General features: G+C 42.9%; 1 protein-coding gene across 17 annotated transcripts in view; it reads right to left on the bottom strand.

The window, feature by feature from the left end:
- The window catches only part of AFDN (afadin, adherens junction formation factor), a 213,269-nt gene extending 210,242 nt beyond the window's left edge, over positions 1 to 3,027 (bottom strand). For 13 of the 17 annotated variants that reach the window (XM_073337925.2, XM_073337933.2, XM_073337939.2 and 10 more), the window contains exon 1: positions 2,581 to 3,027. In XM_073337925.2, coding sequence (XP_073194026.1) covers positions 2,581 to 2,688 — 108 coding nt within the window. In that variant the 5' untranslated portion in view covers positions 2,689 to 3,027. The remainder of the gene's footprint in view (positions 1 to 2,580) is intronic. The other 4 variants (XM_073337940.2, XM_073337935.2, XM_073337937.2 and 1 more) reach the window with 1 other exon arrangement.
- Positions 3,028 to 20,531: the final 17,504 nt, after the last annotated feature.

Raw genomic sequence — 20,531 nt, 5'->3', positions numbered from 1 at the left:
CTATGCCAAAAAATTAAAAATTCTGCATATCTTATTTGTCAAAACAACAATATAATCTCCCCAGTTTCAATTATTTTGGTAATTTGTTTCAAAATATTTGTCAGCATGTATGTATGTAACAATTCACACAACAACAACAAAAAAGATTGCCCCAGTAGTAGAGAGTTAAAGAAACCCCTATGACAACCCAGTTTCTGTTATGCTTTTGTCGGACACCTCAGTCTGGGTGTGTCACATGTGCCAGCTAGGCACACCTTGGGGGAAAACTCTACCTCTTGCGCCTTTTAGTCTATTCTCCTTTTTTCACCCTGCCCCTGGAAGTGTAACCATATTTCAAGCTCTGCTGGGGGTACTGCGGGGAAGGGGGAGGCTGTGTGGGGCCCCTCCAGCCCAGACTCCTGCTCTCCCTTCCCCCAGAGCCCTGCCAGAGGCTCCACTCCACGCAGCTTCATTACTGTCCCACCAGGCAGACACGACCCATACCTGCTGACAGTGGGGGGGAGGGCGCCACAATTTAAAGGTTCAGCCGCTACTGTCCCACCAGGCAGACGCGACCCATACCTGCTGATAGTGGGGGGGGGAGGGCGCCACAATTTAAAGGTTCAGCCGCCTACAGAGCAGCTCAAGTCATGCCCCCCACACTTACCCTCAGTTTCCCCTCCCAGAAAGCAGAAGCCCTTCCCTGCAGCTCCCAGCTATTGCTCCTGCCTCTCTCCATGGGCACCACTTGCCAGCTCCAGCACCGCACCAAGCGGGACTGGCAAACTCAGGAACTGCAACCTCTCTGGGCTCCTATGCAGGCACACTGCGAGCTGGGGAGCCGGGCTCTGCCAGGTCGACCATCCCCTAGTGGAGACCAGCAGCTCCACAGTGCCAGTTGTCTGGGGAAAAAAATGAAATTCTGTGCAGAACGTTAATTCTGCACAAATTCTGCATTGCGCGGTGCGCAGAATTTCCCCAGGAGTAAACAGTCCCACACTGGAAGAGTACTTTGCTCCCAAAACAAGCTATGAAAACTGCATTAGTAGTAGCCCCTACATTTTTAATTGCCTACCAGATATCAATGTGTTTTGTAATACTTAGTGAATAAAAAACAAGGAGTTGGGATTATGATAAATGCAGCAAGATACCTCAAATTACATAGAACCCTCATCTTGGTGATAAGTTCACAGCAGTGCATAGAACAGACCACGTCCAATTAAATATATTACTTTTTTCAAGCTCTAATAATTTAAAGATATTAGATTACTTTTAGCTTTTTCATGGTTCCCCACCTCTGTATTAGTCTGTACTTGGAACTCAAAATGGGACTGCAATTTAAAGGCAGCAAGATTCTTTCTGGGACCTTTGTTAATAAACAACCCCAAACAGGCCCCGGCCAAAAGCTAGTGTTAATTTCCTTCTTTTCCCTAGGAACATGCACATGATCAGTCTCCACCCTATGAGCAGGGACCTCACTGTCAGACAAATAGGACTATAACCTATCTACCCAAACCCTCCCCCACACTCTTTCAAACCAGACACACAACACTGACCAGCTGAAGTGAACATGACAAGAGATAGCAGTGGGGTGTGGCTTGAATGTTACTTTTTAAAAAACAACCCCAGCTTCATTCCAGTCATTAAAAAAACGCCCATTTCATTAGGAAGAAATCACCCACTGTGTTTTTCCGGTACAACATGTGAACTCTTAGGATTAGGAATCTGCCTGGTATTTACTTTAAACTGAACGTTGGCAACCTCAAAGTTTTCAAACACATTGAGCCAAAAAGGCTCAGTCGTCACGCCCTTTGAAAGCTACACAGGAGATTTCACCAACAGCTCACCGTGAGCTGTGAAGTAAAGGAAGCTGCGTTTTAAAGGGGGCATTTTCCGCACAAAGCGAAAAATTTAAAACACCCCCAGCGTTTCCCTCGCCGGCCGCTGCCCTCTCATCTCTAAGCGTTACAAACCAGCCCTCCTGTTTGCATCACCCTGAAGCCCCTGGCAGCACCTCTCCCAGAGGGTCCCTCCCTGTCCCCACTTAGCCTGCGGGGTGGGGGGGGGGGGTCCTGTGATCTTTCCCATCTCTCCTCGGTCGCAAACTTGCCCCTCACCCGCCACTCTGGGGGCATTTTGAGAGCGAAAAATCACTCCCGCCTCGTGCCCCCGGGGCACCAGCCCCACCTCGGCCAGGGGAAGAGTCACCTTCGGGCAGGGGGAGGGGAGGGGAGGGGAGGGGAGGGTCGATGTTCATTTCCCCGCTCCCCTCCTGCCCAACCCCAGCACTACCGGCAGCGCCCCGCGGCTCTGGGCAGCGCCCGGGCTGGCGGCCCCGCGTCCCCCGCCCGCCAGTCTCGGGGCGGGGCCGGGGTATCGGGGAGGGGCGCGCCAGGCTGACCCGCTGGCTGCGGGGGGCGGGGCGGGCGCGGCCTGTGCCGGGCGCGGCGACTCACCTCGAGGGGGCGGGGGGGGGTCCCAACGGCCGGGCCATGGGGTCCGGTCTCGGCGGAGGGGGCTGGGCCGGGCGCAGGTGCGGGGCGTGGAGGGGGCCGCGGGGGGGCAGGTGGCGGGGGCAGGTGGCCGGGGGGGGGGTCTCACCTCGGTGGGGGGGCTGATCTCGAACAGGTCCAGCCGGTTCGCGTTCCAGTGGTTGATGATATCGGCGAGTTTGCGCCGCTCCTCCTCCCGGCTGCCGCCGCCCGACATCCTCCGCCGCTGCCGCCGGGGCGCTCGGTGCCGGGGCCTCTCCGCCGGGCCGGGCCGGGCCGGGCTGGGGGGGTCTCCTGGTCGGGGGCGGGCGCTCCTCGCTATTTGATTGTTTTTATCCCAGTCCCCGGGCGCGCCCGGCGCTTTCCCTCCGTCTCGGTGATAGCGCGGGGAGGAGGGGGGGGGACCCGGGGCGGCGCCTCCTGCTCGGCAGCGTCTTCCCGGAGCCGAGCGCAGCCGCTTCCCCTGCCCCGGTGTCTCCCTCACACAGAGACACACACACACACACACACACCGTCCCGTGCGCGCCGCCGCCGCCGCCTCTGCGCGCACTCTCCTCCCACGCCGCTCACCTCCCCGCGCCCGGCTGCGCCGCCCCGCGCCTGGCGACTGCGGCGGGAGCGCGCCTCGGCTGGTTCGGCCCCGCTGCAGCCAGGGCAGCCGGCGCGCGGGGCTGGAGCGATGCGCTCTCCCGGGCCGGGATCCCGCGCCGCTGGCGCGCGCCGGCCGGGGTAGGGGGCGCTCCTGATAATAGGGGCCCGCTCCTGGTGCGCGACCCGAACGACAGGGGCGGAGCAGGGATCCGCCCCCCGCTCCCAACAGTTCTCAGGGCAGGATCGGGGCCCTGTGTTTAACTCCCAGCAATAAAGGGCGGACCCACCGCAACCTTTTCCCTGCGCCGATCACTGAGAGGATTGGTTGCACACACTGGTTGTATCCTTATCAGAAGCAATAACAGTTTTGCTCTTTGTATTTCCTGGCTCTATTGGCAATCTCACGCTTTGAACAAACAAAAAACCCAGCAACTGGAGCACATGGCTGGGAAAAAAGGTGGAGATTCCTGGGCTCTCTTTGATGCTCTGCCACTTGCTCCCCATGTGGCCCGGAGCATGTCACTTCACCTCTCCATCAATCCACCTTTCTCCCCTGTAAATTTAGGAGAATGATACTTTGCTGGCCGGTGTGGCAATGTTTAATAACATTTCTCCAGCCTTGATAGCCTGGCATGAAAGCAGACGTATAAGAGCAAAGTGTTGATATAAATTTGCACAGCCTGTGAGAAATCTGAGATGATATTAAAATGTCAGGTTTTTATTTTTTTAAAAAATATATAGGTTTTTTTTTGTGCAAAATCTGTTGGATATATATGTTCAATAGGTACTTGTGTTAGATTTCAAAAGCCAGCAAGTTTTCTTTCATGGTGAAGTTACAAGGCTTTAACCAGTTGCAATCCATACTATACTGTGTTCCTAGTACTGCAACGTTTTTATTTATTTTGCATTGGAAAATGTAAACAAAACCAAACCCTACCTTGAATGTCCACTCTTGGCCCTATTATCAAAACATTTTTTCGGTTTTGTTCAATATCTGAAATAACAAAATAATATCGTGTCTGTTGTGATAGAGCTGTGAAATGTACTTGGCAGAGTATTTTAAGTCCCTCCTTAGCTTAGCAGTTCAGATTCATTGTTTTTATTGATGAGGTTTTCATTGGCTGGGCTATTTTAAAATGGAGATTCTAGTACTCAGAAGCCTTGTCCACAAAGAGAATTATATAATTGTGATTTTAATGAGTGGGGGATGGTACCAATGTAAGTACAAGCAATGGTGGGTAGTCTATGGTACCACTGTTTTTACAGATGCAGGTCATTTACAGTTTTGCCCTACCTCTATACTTGTGCTGTGTCATACCTTTGTTGCACAGCCCTGTGGGAACTTGTGCCCAGGACAGTGCCCTGAAGCAATGACTTCTGGGAGATTTTAGAAGGCTTTCTGAAAGCTCTGGTGAACTATAAAAGAAGAAATTAAGCTCCAGTCCACTATGAAATTCTCATAAATCTGCTAATACCAGCAACCATTCTCAGTCCTTTAGCAAAATGGAAAATTTAGCTCTCAGCAAGAAAAGCTTCTTTTAAAAAAAAAAAAAAAAAAAGGCAGCCCGGCTGTACTAGATAACAGAGGATGTTCTGGCAGTGCCTGCAGAGAGCTAGAGACCATATAAACTTCATGCTATAGTAGTTGTGCCTCCACCACTGCCTGAGCAGACAGCTGTATGCTTTGCTTGCAGCTTACATTTGCTGAGTGGAGTGTTGCTTTTGTGTCTGCACCCCTTCCACAGACTCATGAAACCAAGTTGTTCTCAAGACCTGCAATGAGTAATAGTGGCTGTTTAACTTCGGGATTAGGAAGGAGGCTGTTCTGTGCCTGGTGCAAATTGATCCCAATATTGCTGTGCCAGATCATAAGGATAATATTAATAATAAATGGAATTATTTAACAGAGTTTCAGAGCGATTATCAAAAGTCATCTTCCTTTAAGGCATCACCTCATGTTATTAGGGACTATTAACAAAACAATTTTCTGGAATCTTTCTGTTTTGAGATTTATTTTTTCCTTTATCACTTATATTGTGCCATAAATGGACATGATGCTTCATACAAAAATGAGACGACCAGGTCCCTGCTGGAAGGGAATACAGCTTATTGCCCAATTCTGCTAAAATTACTCCCACAAAATAGCTCCACTTAAGTCAATGGGACAATTGGATTTGACTCTAAATTAGACAAATCATCAAACAGCTGATAACAAAGAATGGCACAAGGCTGGCAGAAACAACAGAAGAAAAGGGAAAAGGAAAACTGCTCTAAGGAGAGTATTTTTTTTACAAGATGTAAAATTGCTTTTTCCAATTTTGTTTTCCCTTACATGAACAATGTAATGCTTGATTTACTTTACAAAAATAACCATAGACGATTAGGTAATTAAACTATCATAAAAAGCCATTGTTGTGATTATTTATACAGTGCCCAATGTGTGACAGGGACTTTACTGAACAAATAAGACACATGCCCTTCCCTATGGAGCTTACAATCTAATTTTAGTCCTGACAAGACTGAGCACAATAAAACAGAAGGTGGGGGTTGAGGGAAAGACTAGGAATGATGATGGTTAAAATAGTAAAGTATGTGGCTATGGTTCTGTTATATTAGATTATTGTCTTCTTTCTCCCTCAAATTTGTTTGTAGGACTCACAGAAGAAATAAGTCTTGTGGAGTGATTTGAACGAAGAGAGGACGGGCAACCTGGCACATTGGGGTGGAGTGGTCATTTTACACAAAGAAGCAGCATGGAAGAAAGATATGGTGCAGGTCTCAAGGCTGGGGAAGCAAAAGAGTTCCTAGGGGGATATATAAAAACCATGAGGTTTAAGATGTAGACCAGGGCAGACTTATGAAGGGTCTGAAGGTGGTGAGCCCGAGAAATTTAAACTTAATACGGTGGATAATGGAGATATTTGAGGGGGGAGCGCCATGGTCTGATTTTAGCAGGTGCATTTCAGATCAATTGGCAGGGAATTAATGTGCATATTAGGGAGGCCATGGTAGAAATGGTTTCAGAAGCAAGATGGAAGATTACCAGTGTGTAGAGAAGTGTCTCAGCTGTTGAGAGGGAAAGAAAGGATCAGATTTTTGAAATACTGAAGGGGGGAAAGTAGCAAGACTTGGTAACAGTCCTGATGTGCAGTAAGGAGGGAGAAGTTAAAGATTACCCTTAGGCTGAGTGAGTAAGAAAATATTTGTGTTAGCCTCAATAATGGAGAAGGGCAAAGGCAGAGGGGCTTGGGGAGAAAAAATAAGCAGCTCAGTTTTGGCAGCATACATGGAGCTAATGCCATTAAATATGCAGGGTTGAACATAAATGCAATTACAGTAGTCTGTACAGGGGACAGAGTAAAGCGGATCTTAAGAGATCTTCCCTGTTTGGTGATCACAATCATATGAGGGGAAGGGAGATTGCAACAGGCACCACCTTGAGAGTGTACAGATGGTAGGCTAACTAGTGGTTTAAAGAGAGCTGCCTACTGGCCAAGATCTCAGAAATCAGCTCCAGCTGGACAGTGTTCCTCCTGTGTGGGTGGAGTAACTGCATCTCTGCTCCTGTCCCTTGCTGCTCACTCACTGCTACTTCCAAGTTTTTGGGGGCCAGTTAAGGACTGGGTGAGAGTAAGGCACTGTTTGGAGGGCTGCCCTCTTTTTGAGATTCTGGCTGCTACTCACCAGCTGCCATAGTGCCAGTGGTCAGAATTCAGTATATACATTTAAGAAATGTACCTAGCAGAGAACCTCAGACACTAGTGCCATACCATATCAATCAGTACACTGTTGGAGGTTATGAAGAAATTCAGGGTGAAACTATGACTTAACCCTACTTGAAGCCACCCACTTTTGTGTTTATGATGTAATTTATATAATGAAATGCAACTCCTTCATTAAAGCAACATAAATACTGCAAACTTAGGGCATCAAGCAGCAGGTTTGTGTGGGGTTTTTAATTATATTTTCTTATTTTAAAATGGTTTACTCTACCCTGTTGCTTTGTGAAAGACCCATATAAACAACAGAGGAAATTAGGTGACTATATGAAGAGGGAAAAGAGAAACAGAATCTATACACAGTACCGTCCAACACACAATGTAAACGAACTGGGGAAGAAACCCACCAGAAATATGTAACCTCTAATCTCTGTGTTATGTTCGGTGGTACTTGTAACAACAGTAGGTAAAAATATTTAGACAGAGATTTTATTTTTAAATTGACAGTGACACATCAGTCAATAAGGTCAAATTAAATTATTAGTTGCAGCAATGTATGATTGTTCCAGGTTGCCCTACTTCCTGTCAGCTCTTGAATTACTTGACTAAAATATAACACTGTTTAAAGCACGCACTGTGTCTAACATGCTGTTACTAAAATACTAAAAGCATTTTATATTCCTCACACAGTGATTACATGTGAAGTTCTAAAGAGCCGCAGCTTTTGAGTTCTTTGTGCAAGAGGAAATCTTACATATCTTTTTAATGGAGAAAAAATGTGTGTGTCAGGTTGGGGGGTGCGGAATATGGGCAGGAAGCAGGGGTGTTCCTTCAACAGCTAACCCGAAAGTGACTGAAGGGATTTTTTTCAAAAATAACTTACCACTGGCCTAAGAATGGGGACGAGACTTGAACTCCTTACTCCAGCAAAATACCCAGGGAAGTCAATGATACTTTTGCTCAACTAAGGCCTGCAGGATCAGGTCCTGAGCATAGTTTTAGCTTCAAAAGCGAATGTTTCAGAAAGTTGTTATATGTGAAATCATGGCTGTAAACTGGTGGAGTGAATCAGCTGGTTCAGCAAGAAAAGAACTGTCCTTCAATTGGCAAATTTTCCTTAATAATCCCTTAATAATTCTTGAGGTCTTAGAATGTTTTAGTTACAAGAGTAACAAAGGGTTGTTTTCATACCAAGAAAAGAACAAGGACAACAAACTCCAGGGAACCCCCACCCATGTAACAACTTGGTGTCAAGTCTTACCTTCTTAAAGGCTTCCCCAACCTTCTGACAAAGTATGTAGCTTTTCTTTTAGCATATCCTAATACAATTTCTCACAGAACATGACTGGGGTTTCAGGCCAACGGTTTTACCTGACCACATGGCCTACATCTATGTAAGAGCTAAGCAGAGAATTCCTAGCTTGCCACTTCAATTACAGAAGACTCTCTCCCCCTTCAACTCTCTCCACTCACTCCCCCTTGGCTCCACTGTATCAAACACAAACTTTAAAGAAACATCACAGATTAGTCCCATCCTTGTGATTATCTCTGAAATGCTTTTGACTGGTTGCCCCCTCACTCTGCATTGTTAATTATCCCAGCCTTTAATACAAGTTAGTCCAGTTTTATCTTCAAACATCTTCACATTTCTTCCCATGCCATGCCTTAATCATGGTAGGAGCTCTTTGTAAAAATCCACAAAGCTACTATATTGTCATCCTCCAAACTCATCTCTGTCAGGATGCATACAAACCACTTGACAAAAGGCTAGGTAGCTGGTGTTCCATGACCATGGCTTATTATGCTAATCATGAGCATTCCACTGTTACCTTGTCTTTCCGCGATCTGCACACACACTGTCTGTTGTTGTGTCTCAACATACACTCAGATTGCATATTCTTTGGGGCAGGGACCATCTTTTCATTATATGTGTGTGCTACACCAAGCAAAATGGAGCTCAAATGACTGATTTGGCCTCTTAGGCATTGCCACATACAAATAAATAATAATAATAATTAATAATGCTTTCTGGTAATCAGGTGCGGCCACCAGATCCTGTTATAATGATAGTCACTTATATCATTAACTATAGTATTCTCTACTGTAAATGTTACAATATATGCCACAACATCCATTAGAAAAATCAAAATATCTCCTGGAAGTACAGGAAAGCTTACACCAGGGCTCCTAGATCTTTTTGTTAATAGCCATCACAGTCTGTCATGTACAATATATAGATTCATAGGTAATTTTTAAAATGGGTAGTATTGTACTTACTTGATATCTCTGAAGGATACATTATGTACTCTACTCTACCAGTGCCTTCAAAATCATCAACACCTATCCTGTAAACATGCATTTACACATTTTTTAAATGTATCATTTGACTTAGATGCTATTGCAGTTCACGTTGTAAAAATGTATGTAGTCACTTAAAAAATTACACACACACACAGGGTTAGGATCTGATCCAGTTCAAACAATCCACAGTCTTCAAAGCTACACAAGCCATAGGAGGCTGTTCAGCCTGGTTCTGCAGCAGGCTGAGCTATTCAGAGGAAAGGCCAAGCTGTTGTGAAAGTCAAAAATAAAAACCACTGCTTTCTAGACAAAAGCTGTGGAGTTATCCAGGCCTCTGGGTGAAGGATCTCCTGAACTACACTCCTCCCAGTTCTCAGGACAGGAAGGCCAATACTTTCAAACTTGGGCCCAGGTCCTCAAAGATATTTGAGTGCCTAACTCACATTGTTTTCCATGGGAGTTAGGTGCTGAAATACCTTTCAGAGTCTGAGCCATAAATCCATATTTAGGTACCTGTGCTAATGGCCTGCTTTTCAGAGGTGCTGGAACACCTGCAGTTCTTCAAGTCACCTTTGAATCTTCAGTATGGATTTAGATGTCTTACTATAGACCCCTGAATTTGAAAAATTTGGCCTATGTCTCCAAGCAGCTCAAAGCCCTGAGAGTTCAGTGCATAGCACTGTGGAAACTCTCCACTCCATGACTGTATGGTTTATAGAGAGACAAGATAGGTGAGGTAATATCTTTTATCGGACCAACTTCTGTTGATGAGAGAGACAAACTTTCGAGCTTACACAGAGCCTTTCTCCAGACCTGAAGAAGAGCTCATCTCTCTCTCACCATAGAAGTTTGTCCAATAAAAGATATTACCTCACCCATCTTGTCTCTCCGATATTCTGAAACCAACACTGCTACAACAACACTGCATACAATGTATGGCTTATGGCAAATGGACAAAGATTGTTTATTTTTTAAAATTACTGGGATCTAGAGCCACCCTCTTGAAATCAATAGCCAGGAAGTGCTGGGAGATTTCTGTCCTTGACTCCCAGAGCGGATTGCATTCTCCACACAAAATCTGGAGAGTGTTGAGGGCTGCAATACCCTTTGTTCTTTTAAAATCCCAGATGCAGTTAGCCTGTGTGGTTTCAGAGTAACAGCCGTGTTAGTCTGTATTCGCAAAAAGAAAAGGAGTACTTGTGGCACCTTAGAGACTAACCAATTTATTTGAGCATAAGCTTTCGTGAGCTACAGCTCACTTCATCGGATGCATACTGTGGAAAGTGTAGAAGATCTTATTATATACACACAAAGCATGAAAAAATACCTCCTCCCACCCCACTCTCCTGCTGGTAATAGCTTGTCTAAAGTGATCACTCTTCTTACAATGTGTATGATAATCAAGTTGGGCCATTTCCAGCACAAATCCAGGTTTTCTCACCACCACCCCCCCACACACAAACTCACTCTCCTGATGGTAATAGCTTATCCAAAGTGACCACACTCCTTACATTGTGTATGATAATCAAGGTGGGCCATTTCCAGCACAAATCCAGGGTTTAACAAGAACGTCTGGGGGGAGGTAGGAAAAAACAAGGGGAAATAGGCTACCTTGCATAATGACCCAGCCACTCCCAGTCTCTATTCAAGCCTAAGTTAATTGTATCCAATTTGCAAATGAATTCCAATTCAGCAGTTTCTTGCTGGAGTCTGGATTTGAAGTTTTTTTGTTGTAAAATAGCGACTTTCATGTCTGTAATCACGTGATCAGAGAGATTGAAGTGTTCTCCGACTGGTTTATGAATGTTATAATTCTTGACATCTGATTTGTGTCCATTTACTCTTTTACGTAGAGACTGTCCAGTTTGACCAATGTACATGGCAGAGGGGCATTGCTGGCACATGATGGCATATATCACATTGGTGGATGTGCAGGTGAACGAGCCTCTGATAGTGTGGCTGATGTTATTAGGCCCTGTGATGGTGTCCCCTGAATAGATATGTGGGCACAGTTGGCAACAGGCTTTGTTGCAAGGATAGGTTCCTGGGTTAGTGGTTCTGTTGTGTGATATGTGGTTGCTGGTGAGTATTTGCTTCAGGTTGGGGGGCTGTCTGTAGGCAAGGACTGGCCTGTCTCCCAAGATTTGTGAGAGTGTTGGGTCATCCTTCAGGATAGGTTGTAGATCCTTGATAACGCGTTGGAGGGGTTTTAGTTGGGGGCTGAAGGTGATGGCTAGTGGTGTTCTGTTATTTTCTTTGTTAGGCCTGTCCTGTAGTAGGTGACTTCGGGGAACTCTTCTGGCTCTATCAATCTGTTTCTTCACTTCCGCAGGTGGGTATTGTAGTTGTAAGCATGCTTCATAGAGATCTTGTAGGTGTCTGTCTCTGTCTGAGGGGTTGGAGCAAATGCAGTTGTATCGCAGAGCTTGTCTGTAGACGATGGATCGTGTGGTGTGGTCAGGGTGAAAGCTGGAGGCATGTAGGTACGAATAGCAGTCAGTAGGTTTCCGATATAGGGTGGTGTTTATGTGACCATCGCTTATTAGCACCATAGTGTCCAGGAAGTGGATCTCTTGTGTGGACTGGACCAGGCTGAGGTTGATGGTGGGATGGAAATTGTTGAAATCATGGTGGAATTCCTCAAGGGCTTCTTTTCCATGGGTCCAGATGATGAAGATGTCATCAATATAGCGCAAGTAGAGTAGGGGCATTAGGGGACGAGAGCTGAGGAAGCGTTGTTCTAAATCAGCCATAAAAATGCTGGCATAGTGTGGGGCCATGCGGGTACCCATAGCAGTGCCGCTGATCTGAAGGTATACATTGTCCCCAAATGTAAAATAGTTATGGGTAAGGACAAAGTCACAAAGTTCAGCCACCAGGTTAGCCGTGACATTATCGGGGATAGTGTTCTTGATGGCTTGTAGTTCATCTTTGTGTGGAATGTTGGTGTAGAGGGCTTCTACATCCATAGTGGCCAGGATGTGGTTCACTTCCCATTCTTTGGCTGATCACCAGAATAGATCTTTCACCTAGGGAGAGCACAGTACCTTCAGGTTGCAGCCCCTTTAAATTTTATAGCCAGATGACTGATAGTCAGAAGGCTAAGTAAGAACACAACCCCAAGTTAAAACATCATACGATTCCCTGTCTCAGGCGTTATTATCCCTTGGAAGAGAGTGGATTAGAAAATTGAATCCAGAGATTGATAGGTTTTAAGGCCAGAAGTGATAATTCTCTAGTCTCACCTCTTGTGTAACACAGGCTATAGAATTTAATCCAGCTACTTCTGTATGGAGCCCAATAACTTATGTTTGACGAAAGCATATCTTCCAGAAAGATATGAGGCCAATGTCTACACTAGCATGTTTACAGCAGCACAGCTGTACCGATGCAGCTGCGCCACTGTAAGATTGTACATGTAGCCACTCTGTGCTGACGGGAGAGAGCTCTCCCGTTGACAAGTGGTGGCAGCTATGTTGGTGGGAGAGCGTCTCCAGCCGACATAGCACTGTCCACATCAGTGCTTCTGTTGGTGTAACTTATGTCGCTCAGAGGTGGTTTTTTCACACCCCGAGCAACATAAGTTATACTGACAAAAGTACTAGTGTAGACATAGCCTCAGACTTGACTTGAAGACCTCAAGAGATAGACAATGGACTACTTCCCTTAGTAGTTTGTTCCACTAATTAACCGACTTGTTACAAATTTGTCCCTTCTTTTTCATTTGAATTTGTCTGATTTGAACTTCCAGCCATTTGGTCTTGTTATGCCTTTCTCTGCGAGATTAAAAAGGCCATATAATTTACTCCATTGACTGTAGCTCTCCTCTTGAACCATTACAACGCATGTTATTGTTTCCATCCAGAGTACAGTGCACTTACAAGATTAATACAGAAATATATATTATTAAAATGTTACTGCATGTGCTCAGTAGCTGACTTTTAAATATAGTATTAAATATAAAGCATCTTTTAAAAATAATTTAAAATATTTAAAGGGTTCTATCTGCAGTACTGTAATTAATTTGATTCTAAAATCAGAGTTGATTTGAAATTGTGGAAGTGCGACAAGCCTCTGAAACTAACAAACTTCTCTTTTGTACATAATTATATAAAATAAATACATAAAGTCAAAATAAAATGGATCAAACATATTTTAAAATGTCACCCTTTTAGGCTGACTCTTTGTATGGCAAATTACATTGTGAGATAGACTTTTTACAAATGAGTTCTAAAACTTGAGTGACATTTATAATGGAAATGTGAAGAGATCCTTAATGAAAGCCATGCTGTTTGTTGCTGCTATAGTCACTTTCAATGGATCACTGACTTCAGTGACCATACAGACTGTGCATGTATGATAACTCTTGTTTTGTCAGGGATTATAGGATGCTCTATTACCTGTTAAACACAGTAGACGAATTACTGTAGATCTGAGAGTACTGTCATTGTTTAAAAATTACTGCAATCCACAGTATTGCACAGCTGCCAAGTTTTAGGCCTCCAATCTCATAAAAAGCTACATCCCATGTACACTAAGGGGGGAATTCAGAGATATGAAAATGTAAATACTTTCTGAAGGCACAAGATCTTCTGAATCCCTAGTTCTTTCAATGTATCCTTGGAAAGCAGATATACAAAGCCAGAAGTCTTAGCTTTTCAGTTTTCACAACATGCTACACCAGTTTTGAAATGAATTTTAGGAAAATAAAAGCTTAATACAGTCATGTAAAAAGAAAGTGTTTGGCTCCAAGGCCTCAGCTAGACTCCAGAAGAGAAAAATAAGATCTTCATTAATTATTATTCCCTTTAAAAAATTAAAATTTTCCTTTTAGTAGCATATTGGAAAAATTTACACTCTAACCAGGCTTTCTGAGATGTTTGTACAGTAGTTTGTTGGATTAATTGAATATGCGATTTAAGAGGCTGGGTCACCACTTTCTTATTACACTTCTTACTTCACACAGCACACAATCAACCTGTGGAATTCATCACAAGGGGATATTGTGAAGGCCAAGAGTATAACTGGGTTCAAAAAGGAATTAGATAAGTTCATGGAGGATTGGTCCATCAATGGCTATTAGCCAAGATGGTCAGAGAAGCAGCTCCTTGTGCTGGGTGTCTCTAGCCTCTGACTGCCAGAAGTTGGGACTAGATGACAGGAGATGGATCACTCAATGACTGCCTGTTCTGTTCATTCCCTCTGAAGCATCTGGCACTGGTCACTGTCAGAAGACAGGATAGTGGGCTAGATGGACCTTTGGTCTGACCCAGTATGGTTGCTTTTATGTTCCTATTTATTTTATGGGTCCCGACAAAGAGAATGCACTTTCTTACAAAGCTCTGAAGGAAAAAAAAAAAAAAAGGATGCGAATTCAATACAAATTGAGCTGTCCTTTAGCCTGGAACAAAGCAGCCTGTTATTTTGTTAACTAATTCAATAAAAATAATTACTTTATCAATACATAATAGTACCCTGAATCTATCATCAGATAAGCATAGCTATAGTCCTGTAGATAAGCACTGGAAGAAGTCATTAGCAACAGAGTAATAATTTTAACAATTTTCTGTTTCTCTCCCATGAGGAATTTCATACATTACCAGCATCTTTTAAAAATTAATTTTAGCAACCAAATGTAAAATATTATAGATAGATAGATAGATAGGTAGATAGATTCATTAGCCTAATTTAGCCTCAGCTTGTTGTAACACCAGGAAATAAGTATCTGAGTAGGTATAGATTTATGTTTTTTAGTCCAGATCCTCAGCTGCTGTAAATCAGTACAACTTTCAATGACTCAGCTCTGAATTAATTCATGCACAAAAATAAAAGGCAAACAGACTTCAGTGGAGCTACATGGATTTGGTCTGAAGATCTGATGTGACTCTTTAGTAGCTAAAGTGAAAAACCAGTGAGAAATTATTGCTACTCCTGTAACATACGAATTTTAATATACAAATTTAATGTGTGTATTTATATTTATACACATATATATACACATATACATTATATATACACACACACACACGTAAACTGAAAATATATATATATACACACATATACATTTCTAATATCTAATATGACTGAGGAAAGCTGAAGGACCACAGATCCACCCACTACACACACTGCAATGTGCTACTGCAGGTAAAGCAGTGGGTAGTTTCTTGTAAGGCACCCACCTTACCTCCCTATTCTTATTGAGACCCCTAGTATAGCCAGCTGTGGAAGCTCACATGTATAGTACTCTAGGTTCATTCAATAGCCCACCAGTTCAAGCTTATAGTCTTTGCTACTATGGCAATGTCACTTGGCTCAGTCTTGAGGGGTACCAGTGGAGCACGTGGCCTCCTAGTGAGTGGAAGAATGGTGAGAGGAATTGGAGCTGCTGGAAAGAATGGAAAGAAGACTCAGAAGAGAAATGCAAAAAAGTAAAACAATAAAGAAAAAGGCTAAAGAGAGGACAGGAAAGAATGAAGAAAATGGACAAAAGGAGAAGCAACTGGAAAGAAAAACAGAAAGGCAATGGGCAAAAATAGAAGAGCTGGTAATAACTGTGTCAGGACATGGTACAAGAAGACAATGGTGGGTTCCCATCTGCCAAGCTATCTTAGGTGGAGGGTCAAACAAAAACATCTGGGAAGGGAACCATTATTTTGAAGACTTCTTCAGGTTGTATCCTTTAGCTGTGCTCCTCTAACAACTTGTCTGGGTCCCCCAAGCCTGTAGATTCTTCTTTTCTCACTTTTGGCAGACTATGAGCATATTTCTGTTTGCTCTTCTGTTCTCACTATGTATAAGGGAAGAAACTTGCCCTCTGATCTGCCAGTGCTTTAGGATCCCCATAAGGGTACTTGTGGCAGCCCAGCCCTGTCAGCGGCTTAGGTTATCTCTGCTACTTACACTGTACATATAATTAGTTGGAGTTTATCTTTTCATTTTTTATTTTTAAAAAAGCCACAGGCATTATGTTTTGTGTTTTGTTTAAGCACCCTAGGGCGACACTTCTTACTAGAATTGATTTTATTTTCATCTGCTTGTTCTAACTCCAAACATAAGTCTCTCTATAAAGAAGTGGTGTAAAACAAGCTAATCAGATTCATGCAAACAACAGCACATTCTGTTACAACAGGCACCTGAAATTGGTGACATCCCAATGAAGCCAGTACCCAACTAGAATGTCATGACAGGAGAAGCTTCTACCGTCCCTGTTACAACTATTCCCAGTCATTACCGGCAGAACCAGCTATTGAACCTAGATCTTCTGAGTGAGAGGAACAGTTTATATGGGACTATATATCTTGTGTAACATTTTAAAAATTATTATTTAAATGGATTTAATCTTGATGGACTTGTAATGTTTTCTCTATCAACATAAAGATTCCAGAAGATAAACAGTTTGAGTTATAGCCCAGTTCCAAAGCAGAAAAATTACTGTAAATCCTTTGTCTGAGAAGAAAATGGAGGTGATGAAACTGATAACTGATCATAACTGTTCAAATCTATTTTTAATTTCATGGAAGAATGCTGCTAGGATTCTTTTGCAATCAGTTCTTATTATACGATTTTTATGTTTAACTTTCTGTCAAACTTGTGACACAATGTCATCTCACCTGGATCAGACCATGCCAACATCCTCAAAACTAGTCTCTTGTGTACAGATTTTTGATAGTTTTTGGGGAGGAGACAGGTCACAAATGTCGGTCCCTCTGGTATGCAAAAATACCAATTATTTTTTAAATTGCTGATGTAAGTGGTTTTTTCCCCCAAACTTGATGTTAGCTAAGGATGACCTAATTTGAACCTGATTGGACCAAGTTGCAGGACTCCAAAATAGGCCTTGCATCTGATTTGTCCAGGGCCTTGAAGGGAGGATCTGCAAGGTGGAATAAGATAACTATAAAACAAACTATAAGAATCAAGGGTAAGGCTGAGAAACCTCTCTTTTCAGGTGAGCAAGCTGCCTCTGGGAAGAATGATAGTCTACAATACCCAAGACCCCTTTGAGGAGAGGAAATTAAAACCTCATCAAATAGGCTATGACAACCTTTGACCAGTCTCTCCCTGTGCCCACATTGTCCGGACATTTGTAAGAGAAGAAGTGTTGGCAAAACCCTGTTATATGAAGTATCGTATTTTCCTTTTTCTATTTTTATTAGCGGGGAGATGTCCCAGCCTTTTTATAGTTGTTAATATTAAGGTGTGAAGGTATCATGTGCATGCATGTGTCTATGTGTACCTATAAAGTTCACACGGGAAGGCACCAGAAAGGAAAATTCCCCAGATTTAAACAGCCCTAAATAGTATCTGATAAAATCATTCATCAGAGTGTGTTTTGTGTTTTATGTTTAGAAGTCCTGATACCCTTGAAATTGTCTTCCAATTTCTGGTAAATAAGAGTTGTCAAACTTCGGCTTATCAAGAGTGTTTTATTAAAATCTGTATTAAAGTATCTTAATTGGGGGTAGGGGAGGAAAGGGTTAGGACCAGATAGATTTTTTCAAAGGTATGAAGTATCCCTTGGGACTTAGGTATGTAACCTGCTGAGGAGCTTTTGAAAATCCTACTAGGTGACTCTCTGCATGTTTGGGTTCCTAAATACCTTTGAAAATCTGGTCCATAGCCACCACTTAAGAATAGAATTGTAAGAAGGATGCTTTATAATTGGCTCTGAGGTTGTGATTTAAATGTTAGGCAGTTTGATTTCAGTAAAAGATACGCAACTACTGAAATTAAAGATTCTACTTATTATGATTAAATTAGTTGGCATTTATAACCAAAAAGGACAGCTACCTTCTGAGACTCTTAAAATGTATAAGGATGATTATATTGGGTGTTAGTTTGATGATTTAACTAATTTGATGATGTAATTCCAAACCAATATCAAGACCAACTTGTTTTATTTTATCTTGATCTGATTTTGAGTTGATAGATGTAATGCTTTATTGCCACTTTCGTTTAATATTATTAATAGCTTAGCTTTGGTGACACATTTTATTTATTTTAATCTTTTAAATATTTTAATGTGCTTAATAAAACTGAGTCATATTTCCTGCAACATGGGTCCAGAATATCAGAAACGGAGGTGAGGACTGTCAGGCCTAGAGGTTGGAGCAGTGGTAGTCAGTCCTAGGTGTCAGAGCAAAGGGTCATAGCTAAAATCAGGGGTCAAGAGCATGTTTGGAACAAGGCAAGAGTAGGGCTGGGAGCTAGAGCAGGACTAGGGACAAGACTGGAAGAAGACCATGGCTAAAGCAGGCTGAGGCCTATGGAGTCTGTCACCACTATCTGGCAGAGGAGAGTTCTAGGTCATAAAATGACATTGAGCAGACTCAGCTGCTGTTTCGCCTGAGAGGTTTATATGCCTGCTCTGAGTCACTCGACTAGCTGCTGGCTTGTGGACTGGCTGGAGCCTAACACAGGAATAACTCATCACTGTATGTGGCTTAATTAGGCTCTAGATCAGGGATGACTCATCACCTCAGACAGAAGTTTCCAAAGGCGATGTGTGGAGGGGATCTGTGGGGGGGGAGTCCATGTCGCCTACCAGATTTGTTCCTCGACTTGTATTGAGCATGCTGACATGGATTAAGCATGCTCAGTAACACTGCTGAAGCTGGCTGCCCTCACATTGCTGCTCCCCCAACTATTGGCAGGCATGGGTCATCTCTGCACAGAACTTTTGAGGACCTGAGTGGATATCAGCTGATCAACATGAAAGCTTTTCCAGCTCCCCTTAATTAGTCTTTGGTTCTCACACCTGGTCCCCAGTCCTGTTTATTATGGCTTTTCTCTGTACTGTTGCACCAGTTTAAAGTGTTGTGATTTTGAAACATATTTAAAGCAGTGTAAAAGGCTATGTGGACACACTTACTTTGGTTCAAACACAGGTTATTTTGATTTAAGTTAATTAGGAACAGGTTTAAGTTAAACAAAAATAAATCACTCTTAGATCAAAGTAAGGATCTCCACACAGAGGTTTGCACTAATTGAATTAGACTGGTACAAAAGTGTGTGTAGACAAGTCCTTAGCCACAGACCATCTATGCCCTCACAACAACATAGGCTTGAAAAATCATATTTGCCCCCTTGGGCAGGACAAGTAGTTTTCTTGGATGTGTGAGTTACTTAGAGTAAAATGTCATCAGTTTTTCCATTGTCAACAGTCATTGTGACAAAGGGCAGGTGAGTCAATTTTGGGCATGGACTAGTACAATTTTTATGAAAATATTGCAAAGCTGCAGTAGCACATCTGAACACAATCTTAAGAAAAATTACAAGACCTTGTTTAGATTGTAAGCTCTATGATTCAGGGCATCAACCTCCCTGGCATTTCATAGGGGGTTGAGCACTAAGCCGATATTTAACAAATAATAAATATATGGACTTTGGACATTCTTGAATTGTTTTATGTTCCAAGTCCAAACTGACAGTGTAGAACAGATATGACCTTGCTTCCACATGTGGCAGGCTATTTTAAAAGGAACGGCACCAATTTTCCAGGAGGTTTCTCCTTTAAATATTGTTTATGCACAGTTCTAAAATTATATCATTTATTACACAGCTATTAACAAGGCAAAGTCATGCAAGGAATATGACAAAGAATCAGAAATATAGAAATGAATACATGTGATATCTAGTTATTGTGGGTTTGTTTGAATAAAGGGGCATCATCTGAAAATAACATTTTGTATCTTCTGTTGTTACAAGTCACCCCAAGATCATTATGGCAGAAAGAAACTACTTTTCTATATTCTCAGTTTGTTTACATTGTTCCTTTAACAAAACTGTTGTGTTGATGCTCCAGCATGGCAACTTCATTTCTGTAGAGGGCTCTGGAGAAAGCTCATGTACATGTTCTTGTCTCCAAGTTTCACCAGAGGGTGTTTACCAGTAACAGTTGCTGCAAAGCGGAAACTGAAGGCAGATGTGCATAGAGCAGAAGAAGAGGGAGGTGAGGCGGTGGGCCCAAGGCCATTTGGTGTCACTGTTCTTGTGTCCACCCAGAAGACCCTTCTAAACATCACCAGTGGAGCAGAAAAACAGATATATTTTAAATATATGTATATATTTGTTACAGTTATATAACTGCACCTGTATTCCCCCCTATGATCCAGGAAGGACACCCACTTTCAGACCTCCGGCTCCTCAGCTGTTACCGCTGTTGGGTGGAGACATGCATCTCTCTCCCTGCTGCCTGGGCTGCACTCCTCCCTGCCTTCGCTGTGAATTCCCCAGCAAAGTCAGACTTCCTAAGCTGACCTGCTTTACTTTTCCCCTCAGAGATAGCACACAGTGTAATTGCCACAGTTAAGTTACCACATTGTTGTTTCTCAGTAAGCACATTAATTCTTAAGGTAAAAACATTACAGAGAAAACATACTAAAAACAATAAAGGAAGCTATGTGCATGCTAATAAGCTTACCAGAGATAGTTTTCTAGTGTAGTGTAA

This window comes from Lepidochelys kempii, chromosome 3 (assembly GCF_965140285.1).
Source record: "Lepidochelys kempii isolate rLepKem1 chromosome 3, rLepKem1.hap1, whole genome shotgun sequence".
In the NCBI taxonomy this organism is placed as follows: Eukaryota; Metazoa; Chordata; order Testudines; family Cheloniidae; genus Lepidochelys; species Lepidochelys kempii.
Note: the sequence above shows the minus strand (reverse complement) of the source record. Positions and strands in the feature narration are given on the sequence as shown.